This window comes from Vidua chalybeata, chromosome 1 (assembly GCF_026979565.1).
Source record: "Vidua chalybeata isolate OUT-0048 chromosome 1, bVidCha1 merged haplotype, whole genome shotgun sequence".
NCBI lineage: Eukaryota > Metazoa > Chordata > Aves > Passeriformes > Viduidae > Vidua > Vidua chalybeata.
This window is the reverse complement of record NC_071530.1, coordinates 28913657-28928598: the sequence shown is the minus strand read 5'-3', so window position 1 is coordinate 28928598 and position 14942 is coordinate 28913657. Positions and strand designations below refer to the sequence as shown.

The 14942-nt window shown below is 36.0% G+C and overlaps 1 protein-coding gene across 2 annotated transcripts in view; it reads left to right on the top strand.

Moving 5' to 3' along the window:
* AGMO (alkylglycerol monooxygenase) overlaps nt 1-14942 on the top strand; it is a 192908-nt gene that overhangs the window by 72236 nt on the left and 105730 nt on the right. For both annotated transcript variants that reach the window (XR_008434249.1, XM_053960739.1), the window contains exons 4-5: nt 4196-4299; nt 9467-9562. Coding sequence is in view for 1 of the 2 variants with exons in the window: in XM_053960739.1 (XP_053816714.1) it covers nt 4196-4299; nt 9467-9562 (200 nt within the window). In the remaining variant the exon portion in view is untranslated. The remainder of the gene's footprint in view (nt 1-4195; nt 4300-9466; nt 9563-14942) is intronic.

The following is a 14942-nucleotide window of genomic DNA, read 5'->3' as shown; positions in this document are numbered from 1 at the left end:
CACTTAAAATTGCTGAAATGAACAACAAAAAAATCTCATTTTGACACCTCTGTATTTTGTATTCTGCAAGAGGAATCTTTTGTGCACAATCAACCTTTTCTACTACTAAAAAAGAAATACTTTAGAAGCAATGAAATATGGCCCAGGCATTGAATCTTAGAGATTCATAGAAAGGAACTTGATTAGTAATGAAAGATTATTTTTAAATAAAAAAAAAATTAAGCCTAAGTAAAATCATTGGTTGCCTTACCAATATGATTTTGAAAGTCTGTGAAACATTACATTTTATGAATTAATTAGGAGGAGGAAGGAAGGAAGAAGTACGAAAGAAGGATAACATAAATAATCTTTCTTCATTTTGAAAAATCCCAAAAAAGAAGATAAATGGGACTGCTGAAAAAAGCTTCATTGCTGTTACAAGGCTACTAGTAAGTTCTCTCAAAGCCTATGTTTCTCCAGGCTGGTTACCTCAGCTTCTCATTTTCTTTCTTCTAATAACAGAATTTATACGTTGAACTAATGCTTAAATGACAAATCTTCATTTTCTTTTGAAGTTGTAGGATACAAAGTTCTCAGCTGCTTGGAGCCCACTGATTTTAGCAAGTGCAGGTCTGATTCTGAGATGATGTCAAAGAGACTTAAAGAGCTAGAATGAAAACTGAAGGACATAACCTGTCCTTCATTCAGCAGTTTCACCAATTTTCCTTCATCACCTAGTTACATGGCCTCATTTATTGTCTGCTGGGATTACATGCTGATTCTTCAAATTGGGTGATGGATGAAAATATTAATTGATTCAGTAGATGGTGGTAATGACAGTAGTGATGATAATAATAATAGGAATAAATTCAAAAATTTAAGTACCAATTAATTCAAGTACCAATTCTTCGTACTCCAGTACCAAGATGCAGTTGCCCTGTTGTTCCCCAGATGAGAATACCTCATCATGTCTCCATCCATTAACAGGAAATTGGGGAAAGCCACAACAGGAAAGGAGGCCCTTGCTGTCCTGGGTTATAACTTGTATAACTTTACTCACAACTACATGAAAAGGAAATGCTACCTTTATCTTAACTGACAGGTAGTTCTTCATAATAGCAGCAGATTCAGAGGTTTTCCGAGACCCAGGTGAGTCTCAGGAACTTAAAGCTAGTCTTTCTGTGAGCAGGAGGTTGGACTAGAGACCTTTGGTGATTCTCTCCTACCTGAATTACCCCACGATTCCAGGAGGCTCACTCTCCTCAATCAAAAATAGGGGGTTTGTGTATAGTGTATTGAAGTTATCTATTTCTTAAATTGTATTTAACAATCACATTTGAATTATGAAACATCAGACATTCCATTAGAACACTGTCCCAGTGGCTTCTCCAATTCCATCGCCTACTTTTTTCCTGTGGCTTCACAGTAGGATTTGATAATTTTATAAAATGCAGTAATACTTCCTGTTTTCTGCATAATTTTTTTTTAATCTGTGTTGGAATTGGCTCAACCTTGCTTTCTCTATTGGTCACTATGAGACCAGTACATATGAGAAAGTCTGTGTGAGAGAGTCTTTTCTAATTTTATCCTCATTCAAATATTTTTTTTTTCATTTTCTTTCAAGTTATCATCATTAGAAATGAAAAAGTGAAACCACAAGTCTTCTGTGGACACATACAATTTCATTTCTCTTGCAGGCAGTTGGTCAGCAGTCAGCTTTATTCCATGAAGAATGCTTGGTCTGTTTCTTAGATTTGAGAGATGGCTTTTTGGCATTATGGTTGTAATATTTTTAATATACTAATGCTTACAGACTGAGTTTTGGGGTGATCTATTTCACCCATTCATGTTATTCTTCTGCTTCAGATAAGAAGTTCTTGATTATCAGTTTCTTCAGATTAATTTTAATACAATTTTTTTTCCAATTGAGTCTGCATATTTCTCAACGGAATTTAATGTAGTCTGTGCCATTGGTGACATCAACAATAGGATTAAGGAGCAGGATTTAATTTACTTACCTATAACAGAAGTCAGAAATATCTGTAGCAGTTAAATAACTTGTGGAAGAACTGTTTGTTTATCTCTCCAATATTCCTGTGGTGCATTTTTAAATGATAGATCACTTAAGCTGGCTCGCACATCTGAATAACTAACATTTTACCAATATTTGGTTACCTTATTCCATATAATTGTTAATGTAAGAGGCAGTTTAACTGAAAAATGAATCCTAATAAAATGCCATTTTAGTAATTCGTTTTGAAAACCTTAACTACAATGAAAGTAGACTGTAAAAATCATCATAGATTCCCTTCCTTGAACTTTCCATAATGCTGAAAAATGACTGAGGGAAAGAAGAAAGATCCAGTTACTGTACCATGTTTGCACAGCTGTACTTCATTGAGTGGAGGCTTGTGTTACACACAGTTTGTGATAGGAAGTAAATGCTTTTAAAACAACTAAGGAGACAGGTCTTTAACCTCCACCTTTTCAGATGCTTTTTTCACTCATTTAGCTTCTGTTGAGGTCTTGAGAAACATTTCAAACACAAATTACTATTTAATATTGAAGCTCACCTGAATAATTCATTTCCTAGTGTGTTTATTAGGCAGAGATGCATTGAGATGAGTTTGGTTGGTTGGGCTTTTTTGGGGTTTTTTTTGAGAGACATCACTAATTATTGATATAGTGAACACTTGTTCCTTCAGGAACAAATGCATTTAAAGAAGAAAAAATTCTTAGACTCACTGTTAAGTGTTTTTGATAGTTGAAATTACAGATTCATTTATGCAATTTTAAGTATTTTTAAGGTCCTAGAGGTAATTAAAAATTATTTTGTGATGTTAATTACCAAATTGTCAAAATTAATTAGATTTAAAAGTCCCAGTTGCTGGCGTACAAGACTGTTACCTCCTGTTACAAGACTATCTAGTCCCCTAAACGATAAAGGTGCCTTCAGATTCATTAAGAGGATTTTTTTTTTTTTTGCCTTACTTTATATTGGAAGTACATGTTAATCACCTAAACTGTTTGATGTAAACTTGGGTGCAAATAATTACAGGACTTTAGTCAGCCATTATAAAATCATTTTCTGAATGTGATTCTAATATCTGCCAGAGGCACTTCTCTAATGGCTCTGGTGAAACAAGGTCAGTGCAGTGGGAGTGTGCAGCTGGCGGACAGCCAGTCAACTTTTAATTTCTGTAATCGGCTGAGGCTTTGTGTGTACTTCATCCCTTGAAATATATGAGACCTTAATATATTAAGGATTATGATAAATAGGCTTTATTGGGCTATATTGACCACATGCTTTTTCCTTTTTTCTGTAATTAAGGTAATCCTTATAACTGACGGCCATGAATATTTTTGTTTTAACATCCCACTTCACACTGAGCAGATACACTGCAGACAGACTACCCATATCTGCATTTGAGTGAGAAAATGTCTTGAAATATATTCAGGATTTAAAACTATTCTTCATTTCAGTGCATTAGAAGTGTCATGACTTTGGAGGACATGGCTGACACTGATTTTGCCCTTATTCCAGCAATTTTTTTTTTTATTTTTTATTTTTTATTTTTTTAATTGTAACAATAGAGCCACTGCTTTCCTTTGGCTGGGTCAAGGCTTCCCAGCAAGCATTGGTTTGTTTTTCCATTTGTCACTAGTGGGCAGGCAATGGCTGTGTTTTGTGGTTTGTGGCACACGTGGGTTGAAGATTCACACATTCCAGAAAACTGTAAGCATAAAAGCTGACACCAGTTAAGTTGTTTAAATTTGATGCATACAATTTTTAGAACATTTTGTGTCTCCTTCTAGTCTTTAAAAATATCAAGTGCAAACATGAGAGCATCCTCAGTCTTTGTCCCTCTGAATCCCATACAGAGCTCCTACTGACTCATGCTACCAGAACTCAGATGAGGCTTTCTGGCTGTTTAATTCTCATCTCACACATCCTTCTGCTCTTCCAGGAATGATTTTAGTTCCTGATACAGACTCACCTTACTTCAGCATGAAATTTACTGACTGTGTGCACTGACACAATGTAACCTTGCCTACACAAACTCAGCTTTGAGCATTTTAGGTTTTATTATTTTATGTTCATGTAAAATAGCAAAGTGTAAATTGGGGGATTAGTTGCTTCTAGCTTAAGAAAAAAGGCCTAGGGAAACAAATGTTGTTTCTCTAGCACAAACCTCAGAAATTTTGTCTTTTGCAGAGGTTAATATACTGTGGGCTGCACACCAAGTACACCACAGTTCAGAAGATTACAACTTATTCACAGCCTTGAGACAATCTGTACTGCAGAAATACACCTCCTGGGTAAGTTGCACAGGATTTGACAAACAAGTTAATATCAACAAGGTTCAGTAAAAGTTAAAACATAGTGTTTATTTCCCTTCAAAGAAAAACACATTTTTTTCCAAGTTGTTTGACACTGAAGGCGCAGAAGATGAAACTGAAGAATCTGATAATCATAAGTTTTAAAATATATTCACTAATGTTGTACAGCAAACATGAAAATAGCTAAAAAAGTTAAAGAAGGCTAACTATATAACCCGAATTTATATGTTCATAACTTTTTGAGTAGAGTGGAGAATTTTCATTCAGTTATTCATACATGAATACAGAAAAAAAGCAGAGTATAATTCAACTATTTCAGAATATGTCTGTCTAGCTAAAAGGAGCAGGGAGAGAAATCGTCATTAAAATTTGCTTTGGACATGCAGATGGATTTATTAGTCTCTGCTCATTCATGTCATATCAGTACCCTTGTAGGTAAGAGCAGTATGTTACATAGCTTTATTTCAGATAAAATTAATTTGAAATGATGAGCTGTGTACATATTCATATTCAGTATTCATATACTGATTTTAAAAAGTATATTTCCAAATGCATTCATAAATGTAACATAATATTTAGGGTTTAGTTCTGCACTCAGGGTAACTGCTGATTTCCTAAGTTGAGTCCTCATGTTCTCTTTTGACTGCTTTTTTCAGTCCGATTGTAGTTTGTCTGGTTGTGTTATTCAAAATTAATAACTTCAAAATGTAATTTTCAGAATTAGAGTTCAAAAGGGATATTAAATGCATTTACATATATAAATACATATATATAATTACATAATTATATATATTCTCCTATGAGATATAATATGGGTGGTGAAGGAAACCCACAGTCCTTTGGCAATCTCTCTATCCAGCCTGTGAGTGAATGACTCAAAGTCAAGAGAGTATGCTCACCTGTGCAAATCCAGTATAACTCCATTAACTTTGGTAAAGTGGATTTATGCTTTTGTAGCTGAACATGGACTTAGTCTCTAGTTCGTAACTGTTTTAAGTTCATGACATTAAATTAGTTAAAGTGCTATGTTCCAGGGAAATTTTCTTCTAAAAATCATGAAGCAGTACTATTTCTTAGATCTTTTTCTTGATGTTGTCTATATAAATTATTGTTGTTTGTTAATTAAGAAAATAATCATCTGATGTTAGCAAGATTGCCTAGAATTTAAATTACTGTAATGAACAATAGCGGAAGGGATGTCTGTGACAACCCTGCTTCCTCTGTAAATACTGCTGTGTTAAAGATTTAACCTTTGCCCATTTACCCATTGGGACCATATGTGCAAATACTTAACAAAAACAATAATTCAAAAAAGACAAAAAGCCTGTGTGTACATATGGGTGTGCATATGAGAACTTTGTCTGATGCCATGATTTTGAGGATGATACCTCAGAGAGCATAAAATACTTGGAAGACCAAGATGTCTGGCCACCTGGGATTCCAAAGACCATCCTCAGGACCACACTGGTATCACTTGGAAAACAATACACGTGCATTTAAAATCCATATGCTTTGTGCAAAGGGAAATGAATCTAGGAATACATGGTACTTTTGTGTGCCAGGTTTTTTTCACCAAGTATTTGATATTAGCCAAAACATATGGTTAATGTAAATACTGTTTTGCTTTCTCCCTGAACTTTTCAGACATGCACCAGTTTTCTTTCTGCAACGCCTTATTGTGCATGATTACAATTCTTGCAGAACCGCTATTTTTTGGACTGACAGTTTTGTCCAGAACCATGGATGGATCTGCCTTAGTTAATCTCAGAGTGATCTGATCTTGTTGAATGTGTACTATACTGTTCAATGAGTTTGACATCCAATTTTTAAGAAGCTTATGGTGGATGGCGTGGGATTATGTGACTGTTCTGCTGCCAGCCCTGTTGTATTTAAGTTAAACATTGTAAGATAAATAAATCAGCATGTTAATCTATGACTGAAAATATGTGAAATGAAAGAGAATAGAAAAACATACTTGACAATCAATGGTGTGAGATGTACTCATGATTTTGGAACCGAATCTATAGTGCTTCATGTTTGCATACATGGTGTTTCTGTTTCTCCACTGGAGGGGCCATGGAGAAGCAAATCTGCTGTGTAGACTGAGAGATACTGTTGAGGCCCATTTAGTGGGAAAAAGATGTCAAAAAAAAGAGTATATTAATTTTTAAAAGAAGACAGCAAGCTAAAGCAAGATAATACTATGTAAATGAATATATTAAGTGACGAAACAGTCAAAGTGCAGTTGTGAGAGATTTGCACATGCACTTTGAAAAGCTATGATTTAATGCTTTGAGTACCATTCTCAACTTTCCTCTAAGGGTGAAGCTTAATTGCAAATATTAAATCCACAATAATTGGATCTCTTTAGATAGTACATTTAGATAAAATGTTGAACTATGTCTTGGTATAAAAGCAGTGGAAACATCTACATACAAGTCTGGAAATGGAACAGGGAGCACAGTTTTCTGCTCCCTGCTTTCTGCACGGAAGTGACTGCAGTCAGTCACTTCTCATCTACTGAGGAGTCTGCCAGGTCTGGGATCTGTAAAAAATGGGTTGGCTTTTTTGATTTTTTTTTTTTTAATTTTATCCTTGCCTTTAACTGCTGCAGAGTCCCCACAGGAGTTCCTGCCCACACGAACTTGCTGTCAGCAGCTGTCCTGCAGCCCCCCATGCCCCGCAGATCCTCTGCAGCTGCATCAGCAGGTGGCCCCAGAGACCCAGCATGGAAACTCAGTGCTCCTGCTGAACCTCAGGAGTTTCAATGCACTCCCTTTCTGTAGTGAAAGGGGTTATAACCATTTACTTACAAATGGGAGGGAGAAAGGAAGAGATGCCCACATGGAAGAGTGGGCAATGGACGTTCCAAAGGGGCAATGCCTTTGGCATGAAGGCCAACAGCTGCAGTGTGGCAGCCCCAGATGCAAATGTCTCTGTACCCCTGCTGTGGGTGCTTTCCCCATCAGCTACTGTAGCACTTTCCCAATCTCTGCTGCTGAATTCACAAGTGACAAAAGATCTGTCAATGCGATAAAAGTTTTCTTGTCGTTTTGACCAGAAATTCCATTCTGGAGCCAGGAAAGCTTTTCCTCTACAAATTTGTTAAAGCTGGTACATTGCCATGACATTTTTGATTTGGTGAATTGGCATTTCCACTAAAGAACTGTTTAATGTTTTTTTTTGTTTTTTTTTTTCCTGAGATTGCTCTTCTTGTTTCAGTGGAACCACAAATAGGAAAAGTCAAATCTTGGTATGAGAGAAATTTTCATTTCTCCCTATAAGTTCTGTAAATGATCTTTAAAATCATTTCTGTGCAAAAATAAAGCTTACACTGCAAGAAAATGTGAGGCAGTTAGTAATGCATTCTCCTTTGACAGTTTCAAATTTACCTGTAGATTTATATAAAATTTCCTTTATCCCACCACTTAGCAGGGAAATCCTAATACTCTTGTGAAAAGTAAGTTAGGAAATAAATATGAAGATGATCCTTCTTTCCTCTTTGAGTCATCTGTAAATACCACCAAATTGCTTCTGATACTTTTAGGGAAAAAGCATATAATTTTTTAACTCTGCTTTCAATCCTGTAACCACTTCCATGAATAATCTGAAAACCATCTGGTTTGGTTTTTTGGTTTTTTTTTTTAATCAATTTCCTCTCCATTCCTTTTTTTTTTTTTTTTAAATCCTGCTGTTATCATGCCATTAGACAGAAACTTAGTCCCCCTCTATTACCTTTTAATTCCTTTACTTCTTAGAAAGCAGCTTCTAAGAGAGAAACAGAAACACCCCATAGGTAATTTGTGGGGCATCTGTGATCCATGAAGCCTTTAAATGTAGGTTTTGAAATCCCAGCTGTCGCAGCCCTGCCAGGTGATCCTGCAATGGCTTCAGGGTTTTGTCCTAGTGTTTCAGACATTGTCTGGTGTTGAAGCCAGCACACTAAGGTGATATTGCAAAGGCCTAGTCCTCCATTGGTTTGTTACATGAGATGTGTCTGTGGTGACTTTTTTGAGAGCATCAGTCACATCACTGGGGTGGAAGTGCAGTTGTTTCACAGCCTCAGTGTTCTAATCTATTGGGCAGCCCTGTTGACTAAGACTGAGAGAATACTGGTTTTACATGCTATGTCCAGACCTACACTAAAGGAATTCCTGGTCCAGGAGGCTATTGGACTGCCTTCTTGGATGTTAAAAGACTTGATTTTTTGTGAAAAGGATAACGGTAATTCGGAAATATATTTTTCTAATTTTCCTGTGCTTCACAGGAAGCTCTTGTTGGCTAAACAGATATTCCCTGAGTGCTAAAGAGATTTAAAGTTTTGAAGATACCTCTGCTACCATTTAGCTTAGGAAAAATCTCTGTATTTTAGAGAAGTATTAACTTTTCATTGCAGGTGATATAACAAAATGTCAGGTAAAAGGGAAAATAGAAAGATAAGATCTTTCAAGATCTTCCTTTTTCTGAAGAAAGCAGACTGACTTTTAACATATGAAGGTCTTAGAAGTTTTATTCTGTTGCTCAGCCAGTTAAGTAATTAATTGTGAAATTCCTAAGACTTCATGTGTATCTAAGATACCAGGATTTCCCAAGTAATCAGTTTTCTGATACTTTTTTTCATGCTAGCATGTTTTTAGGACTCAGCAATATATTGGGACTTTATGGGAGATGCCATGAGAAAGTTAAGATGAGAATTACAATTAACTTTGAAAGCAAAGTAAGCTGCCTTACCCTCATGGTGCTTATGTAGGGAGTTTGGATGGAAAACCTGTAGTGTTACAAATTTGCACCTTGCTTAATCTGTGATAATTCTTCCCTATATGGCAACCCTGTGTTGCTGTCTGCTCCATATAGTACACAGCATAAACATCTGATACCCGAATTTATGAATTCTCATGTTGGATTTTCTACTTGCTCAGTTTGGTTTGTGGGAAATCACTTTTAGATCAATTTATGTCTCATTTGCTATAGCACATCAAGTAGTTACATAATAATCACTATCTATGTATGCTATGTAATGTCTGCATTACGGATGTATTAGAAGCAAGTATATTGTGCAGTGCTTTGAGCTCCTCGTAGTACTTCATTATAGCATCATGAGTTTAGAATTATATATCTAATGTATGTTTTCTTTCTCATTTTTCAGATGTTCAACTTGCCCATGGCTCTTTTCATTCCCCCTTCAGTGTTTGCTGTTCATTTACAGTTTAATCTGCTTTACCAGTTTTGGATACATACAGAGGTAAACCAGGTTTTTAAGCCATACCTAAACAGTTAGCCTGGAGCAGTGTCTTGGAAATCCACTAGCAGCTGATTTATTGTGTAAGAAAAATCTTTGTCTGACTTCTTTAAGGAGAAACATCTGTTCATTTTTATTCCTTTTTCTGAATATATATTGCTAAGTTTATAAGAAACAATGAGGCCAGTTGGTCCCAATTAGATTTAGAAAAAAAAAGTAACTGTAAGGAATCAAAATTTTTGCTATTTTAATACTGTATTTTCCTATCTTGCAGCTTATTAAACATTTTTGCCAGATACTGAAACTGATTTCATTCCTAGGATAAATATTTTAGGGAAAAATACCCAAAAGTCAGTGCTTCTTAAAGATCATTTAGAGTTGCAACTGAAGTTAGATATTGTTTCTTTCTTAATGCAAGTAATTATCAGATGAAGAATGCTCTGTGATTGTCTGATGGCTATTTGTTTATGATTACACCACTTCATTTCTGTTTTGTGAGCCCATAGACCATATCTAGTTTACATACATACATGGCTAATGACACACTGTAATTAGCAGGGTGTTTCCCACACTTCTCAGGTAGTTCCATGGCCTTTGCCTTCTTCCTTGCATTATAATAGAGATATTTAAAGGTACTTTATGTTATAAGTCAGTAGCATATTTCTCAGTAGCCCCAGGTGGGTTGTGGGCTAATTATTTCTGTGACACTTACTCCTTTGTTTAAACTGCCCAGGCAGATGCCTTTTCCTCTCTAATTTCATGATGCAATATATAGGACAGTTCTTCGGGAAAGGAATTTTATTCTCTTGATCTGATATTTTATGTGATTATGTTGTTTAAATTGCAGATTTTTCTTTTATTTTTTTCCTGTGTGTTTCATTAAAAATAATTAAAAAATTAAAAATAAGATAGTTTTGGTGGACCAATAGCAAACTTTGATTGTTGATGTTTTGTTTCTGTTGGACACATTTCTAAAATCATTAACATATGTCTGATGATCTAAAACACCACATGAATAGGAAAGGCTTAGATAAAATGTCACACATATCACCAGAAGTGGCATGAACTGAAACAATACACATTTAAGCTTTTAAAAATATTTTGAAAATATTCAAGCACTCTTTGAAACTATACCAAATGAACAATAGGCGTCATATGGTAGCAAAGTTTCTTTGACCATGCTTTAGGTTCTACAAATTTGTTTTAGTGTTTTGCCACTAAAAAAATTATGAAATGCCTCATCTATATCTTCTCTAGTGTTTGAAGCCATCTCTTCCCTGGCTGAGAGGTTTCTAACATTCTGCTGTGTAGCAGTAACTCAGTGAATCTCAGCACTGGTGCCACAGTACATGGCTAAAGTTTCTAAAGTGAATTTCAGAGGCTTATGAATTGCCTACATCCCTCTAAAGTGCTTAATCCTTCATAGGGCTTAAAAGGAATTTCTATAGCATATGTGCAATGTGCCAAGTTTTGACACTAGTCTAAACAAGAATGAATTTCAGTCTCAATGAAAAGATAAGCACTCCTTACTATTAAATTATTGTGCTGGTAGAAAAACAATGGATCTTTTGTATTAATCCAATTGATCCACTCATAGAACTTTGCTTACAAGGGAAGTTATTCTTAATGTTGATATTGTTGATTTTATAGCACAGCTGAAATCAGTTGAAATATGTTGGAGTCATGCTTTAAGGTCAAAAATTATGTTGAAATAGAAATAGGGTTACACCATGTATTAGCAGATTTCCTGCTCTCAAGGGCAAGGCATTGACAGAAAAAAGTAAGGAAAGGAAGGGAAATGGTATCAGCCATTCAGGCTCATATTACCCTATGTTTTTGGTGAAATTAATATGATGCTTCACCATTATATTGGGTTTGCTTTGCAACAGCTATCACAATTTAACTGTTTAAAGATATTGCTGCTCTTTTTTTTCCCCTAACAGTCCTTTTCTGAATTTTAATGATCCTAATTATCTTATAAAGATTTTATTAGTATGAAAATCCTTTCTTCAAGTCTCTGTTGCTGTCAGTTTACTAACATACAGAGTTTGTTCAGGGCTGTAGCCTGGGGTTCTATAGCAAACAGCATCCTGTCTCAGTAAGTGCTGCTAGCCCTTGCTCTGAGAGCAGAAACTCATCATCCCCCAGCAGCTCTGGTGTCTCCTGGGAGCCCATTCTAAGGGTGCTGTTACATGTCATTAGGGGTCTAGGGGAGACACATGTCATTATTTCCATTCTGCCAATGAAATGTTATAGTAATGCAATAGTTTGCTTCTAAAATGAAGGAGCAGTTGATAATTTTTTTTTCCCCAGATTTCTATTGCTTTTGATCAGTGTCAATTTCCTGATACAGTTTGGCCCCACATTGACTAGTCAAAGATGTTTGGAAATTGTCACTTCACAACTTTTGATTGCACGTCTTTCTTTTTAAGAAAAATAAAGAGAATATACTAGATAGTCAGATAGAGGGGGAAAAAATCTCTTTTCCTTAACAGATGGAGGTTTGTTTGGTTTTTTACCACAGGACTGAAAAGGAAAGTACATGCAGAATTGTTTGGTTTATAGAAGAAAAAAAGGTGTATTTAAGTAATAGGAAAGAATTTAAGTACATGAAAAAGTTTCTGAGGGAAGATGTTTTGTTTTGAGTGTAATTTAAATTCAGTAATTACAAAAGAGTGATCATGCTGTGTTGAAACTTTTTGTGCCATGTTTCAGCCTAGAGCAAATGCTTATAGCCAAATACAATCCCTGGTATTTTCCTATACTTAAATTTTACATGTGTCCAGTGTTGTTTTAAACAATATTAAGAGATGTTTCCTGTGTTATAACTTTGACCTGTCTCATTATTTGTTATGTCAGTTTTTGTCCAGCTTTATTACCAGCAGATCAGACATGGTCTATTTTATTTTAACTCAAGTGACTCATATATTCTTGTGACTACAGTATCATAAAGATCAAAAGTACACATTTGTTCTACCTCATTTAGACTTCTGTATTTCCTACATGCTTGATATGCATTCGTTTTTGTCATTTTATATGGAATAGTAGAGCATTTTAAGCTCTATAAATCTTATACAAAAGTTATACTATTATTGTGGTGCTGGATTTTTTTTACTATTGTTTATTATTAGAATGGGCTATTGATACAGGAAAGGCATGCCTGAAATTAATAAAGTTGTGTATGCTAGAGTGAAAATAAAACTTTGAAACTTATGTAATGCATTTGTGTTCAACTATTTTTTTTTTCACTGCATCCTGGATCAATGGGCCAAGACCAGAGATATGAGATTCGAAGTTGAGTGCCAGGTCTTGCATTTTGATTACAACCACCCCAAGAAGGGCTGCAGGCGGGGGAAGAGTGGCTGGAAAGCAGCCAAGCAGAGAAAAATATGGGGGTGCTGCTTGACAGCAGCTGAACCTGAGCCAGTGTGTATGCCCAGGTGGCCAAGAAGGCTAATGGCATCCTGGCCTGGATCAGCAATAGTGTGGCCAGAAGGACCAGGGCACGGATTGCCCCCTGTACTCAGCATTGGTGAGGCCACACCTTGAATCCTGTGTCCAGTTCTGGGTCCCTCACCACAAGACATTGAGGTGCTGGTGCTGGAGCATGTCCAGAGAAAGGCAGTGGAGCTGGGGAAGGGTCTGGTGCACAAGTCTTACGAGAGCGACTGAGGGAGCTGGGGGTGTTTAATCTGGAGAAGAGGAGGCTCGGGGGGGGCCTTAGCACTCTCTACAAGTGCCTGAAAGCAGACTGCAGCCACGTGGGAGCCGTTTTCTTCTCCAGGGCAACCAGTGGCAGAACCAGGGGAAATGTGCTGGAGGATATTCAGGTCGAACATCATGAAAAATTTATTAATTGAAAGTTTGGTTAAGCATTGGAACAGGCTTCCACGGAAGTGGTGGAGTCACCATCCCTGGAAGTGTTCAAGAAATGACTGGACATGACACTTAGTGCTATTCTTAAGTGATGTGGTGGTGTTTAGTCAAAGGTAAGAGTTGATGGTCTTGTAGGTCTTTTACAACCTTAATGATTCTATGAATATTGCACCATGTACATGACAATCTGAAATTATATCAGGATTTTGTCAAGGATTTAAAATAAATCTCTAAGTAGCACCAAAGCATTGAAATAAATTCCTAGTAATTTATTTAAATGAAAAATGAAGAAAAAAAAAAGATAACCCAAAAAGACTCCTGAGGAAAACATTTGACAGTGATGGGTTAACTACTGGAGTTGATGATCTTAAAGTTCTTTTCAAATCTAAATGATTTGATATTTCTGTGATCTCAATAAATCAAGAAAAAGAATTTTTTTTGTTCTATCCAGTACTGTTCAGGTCAATTGAATGGCTCAGGTCTCCTCTTAAATACTCTGGGAGAAATGCTTCTGTGACGTGACAGATCATTCTCATCTAGATCATAAGGGAAGTAAAAAAAAACTTTAGTCAAAGGGCACTAAAAAACTAATTTTTCAAAAGCCACAGAATGTTTCAGGACTGTTTTACTGACAGACAGAAATACTCCATTTCAGTTTATTTTCACAGGTGATTCAGAAGGTCTATGGCTTATATTAAACTATATCCTTCCATTATGCATTTATTACAACCAATAAGTTAGGTGTGTTTATAACCTGATAGAGACACCTGTGAAAAACAGAAATTAGTTTCTGTTGGTTTAGCTGTAATTTTTATGAGATGTCAAACTATATTTAGAAAGTATCAACTGATCCAGTCCCTGATGGTAGTAATTGCAGCAGCAGATTATTCCTTGCCTATTTGATCTTTGACATGTATTGGTTTCTGTTTAATTTTCTAATTTAAGGAAAGAATATGATCTGCCCTTTAGCATACTCACGAAAGTCAGATTTTTAAGGCATCTCTTTTCACCTTGTTTAAGTCTTTCTACCTCATCCAGCTCTGGGAGCAGAAAAAGGTGAGCCACAACTATTAACCGTGTAACATGGGTGAAAACAGGTGAGGAAAGGGAATAATTTTAGCAAGACCTTATGCAGACTGGAAAGAGAGGCATAAAATTGCTACAGATATAGGGAAAAATATAATTGGTTTTATCAGAATACACCCATTAGTAAAACTGAAACTTGCTGAGGAAGTGTATGTTATTTGTCAAAAGGATATTTTTCACTTATGCACACATATTGTGTACTGGTCTGAGTTTTTGTCTGTCTTTTTTTACCTTTGGCTTCTGCTCAGTTTTCTTTAATGAAAAGCTTTGGAAGAGAGAAATTGGGAATTCTTCCTGCTTTCATGCCCTGCACAGCCCATCTGGGTTCCCTGAGTTCTGGTGAGCTCTTGTCGCCCAGTCCTTAAATTCTTGCATCAATCATATCATACCTAGGAAGATGGCCAGATTCAGGAAAAAAAAC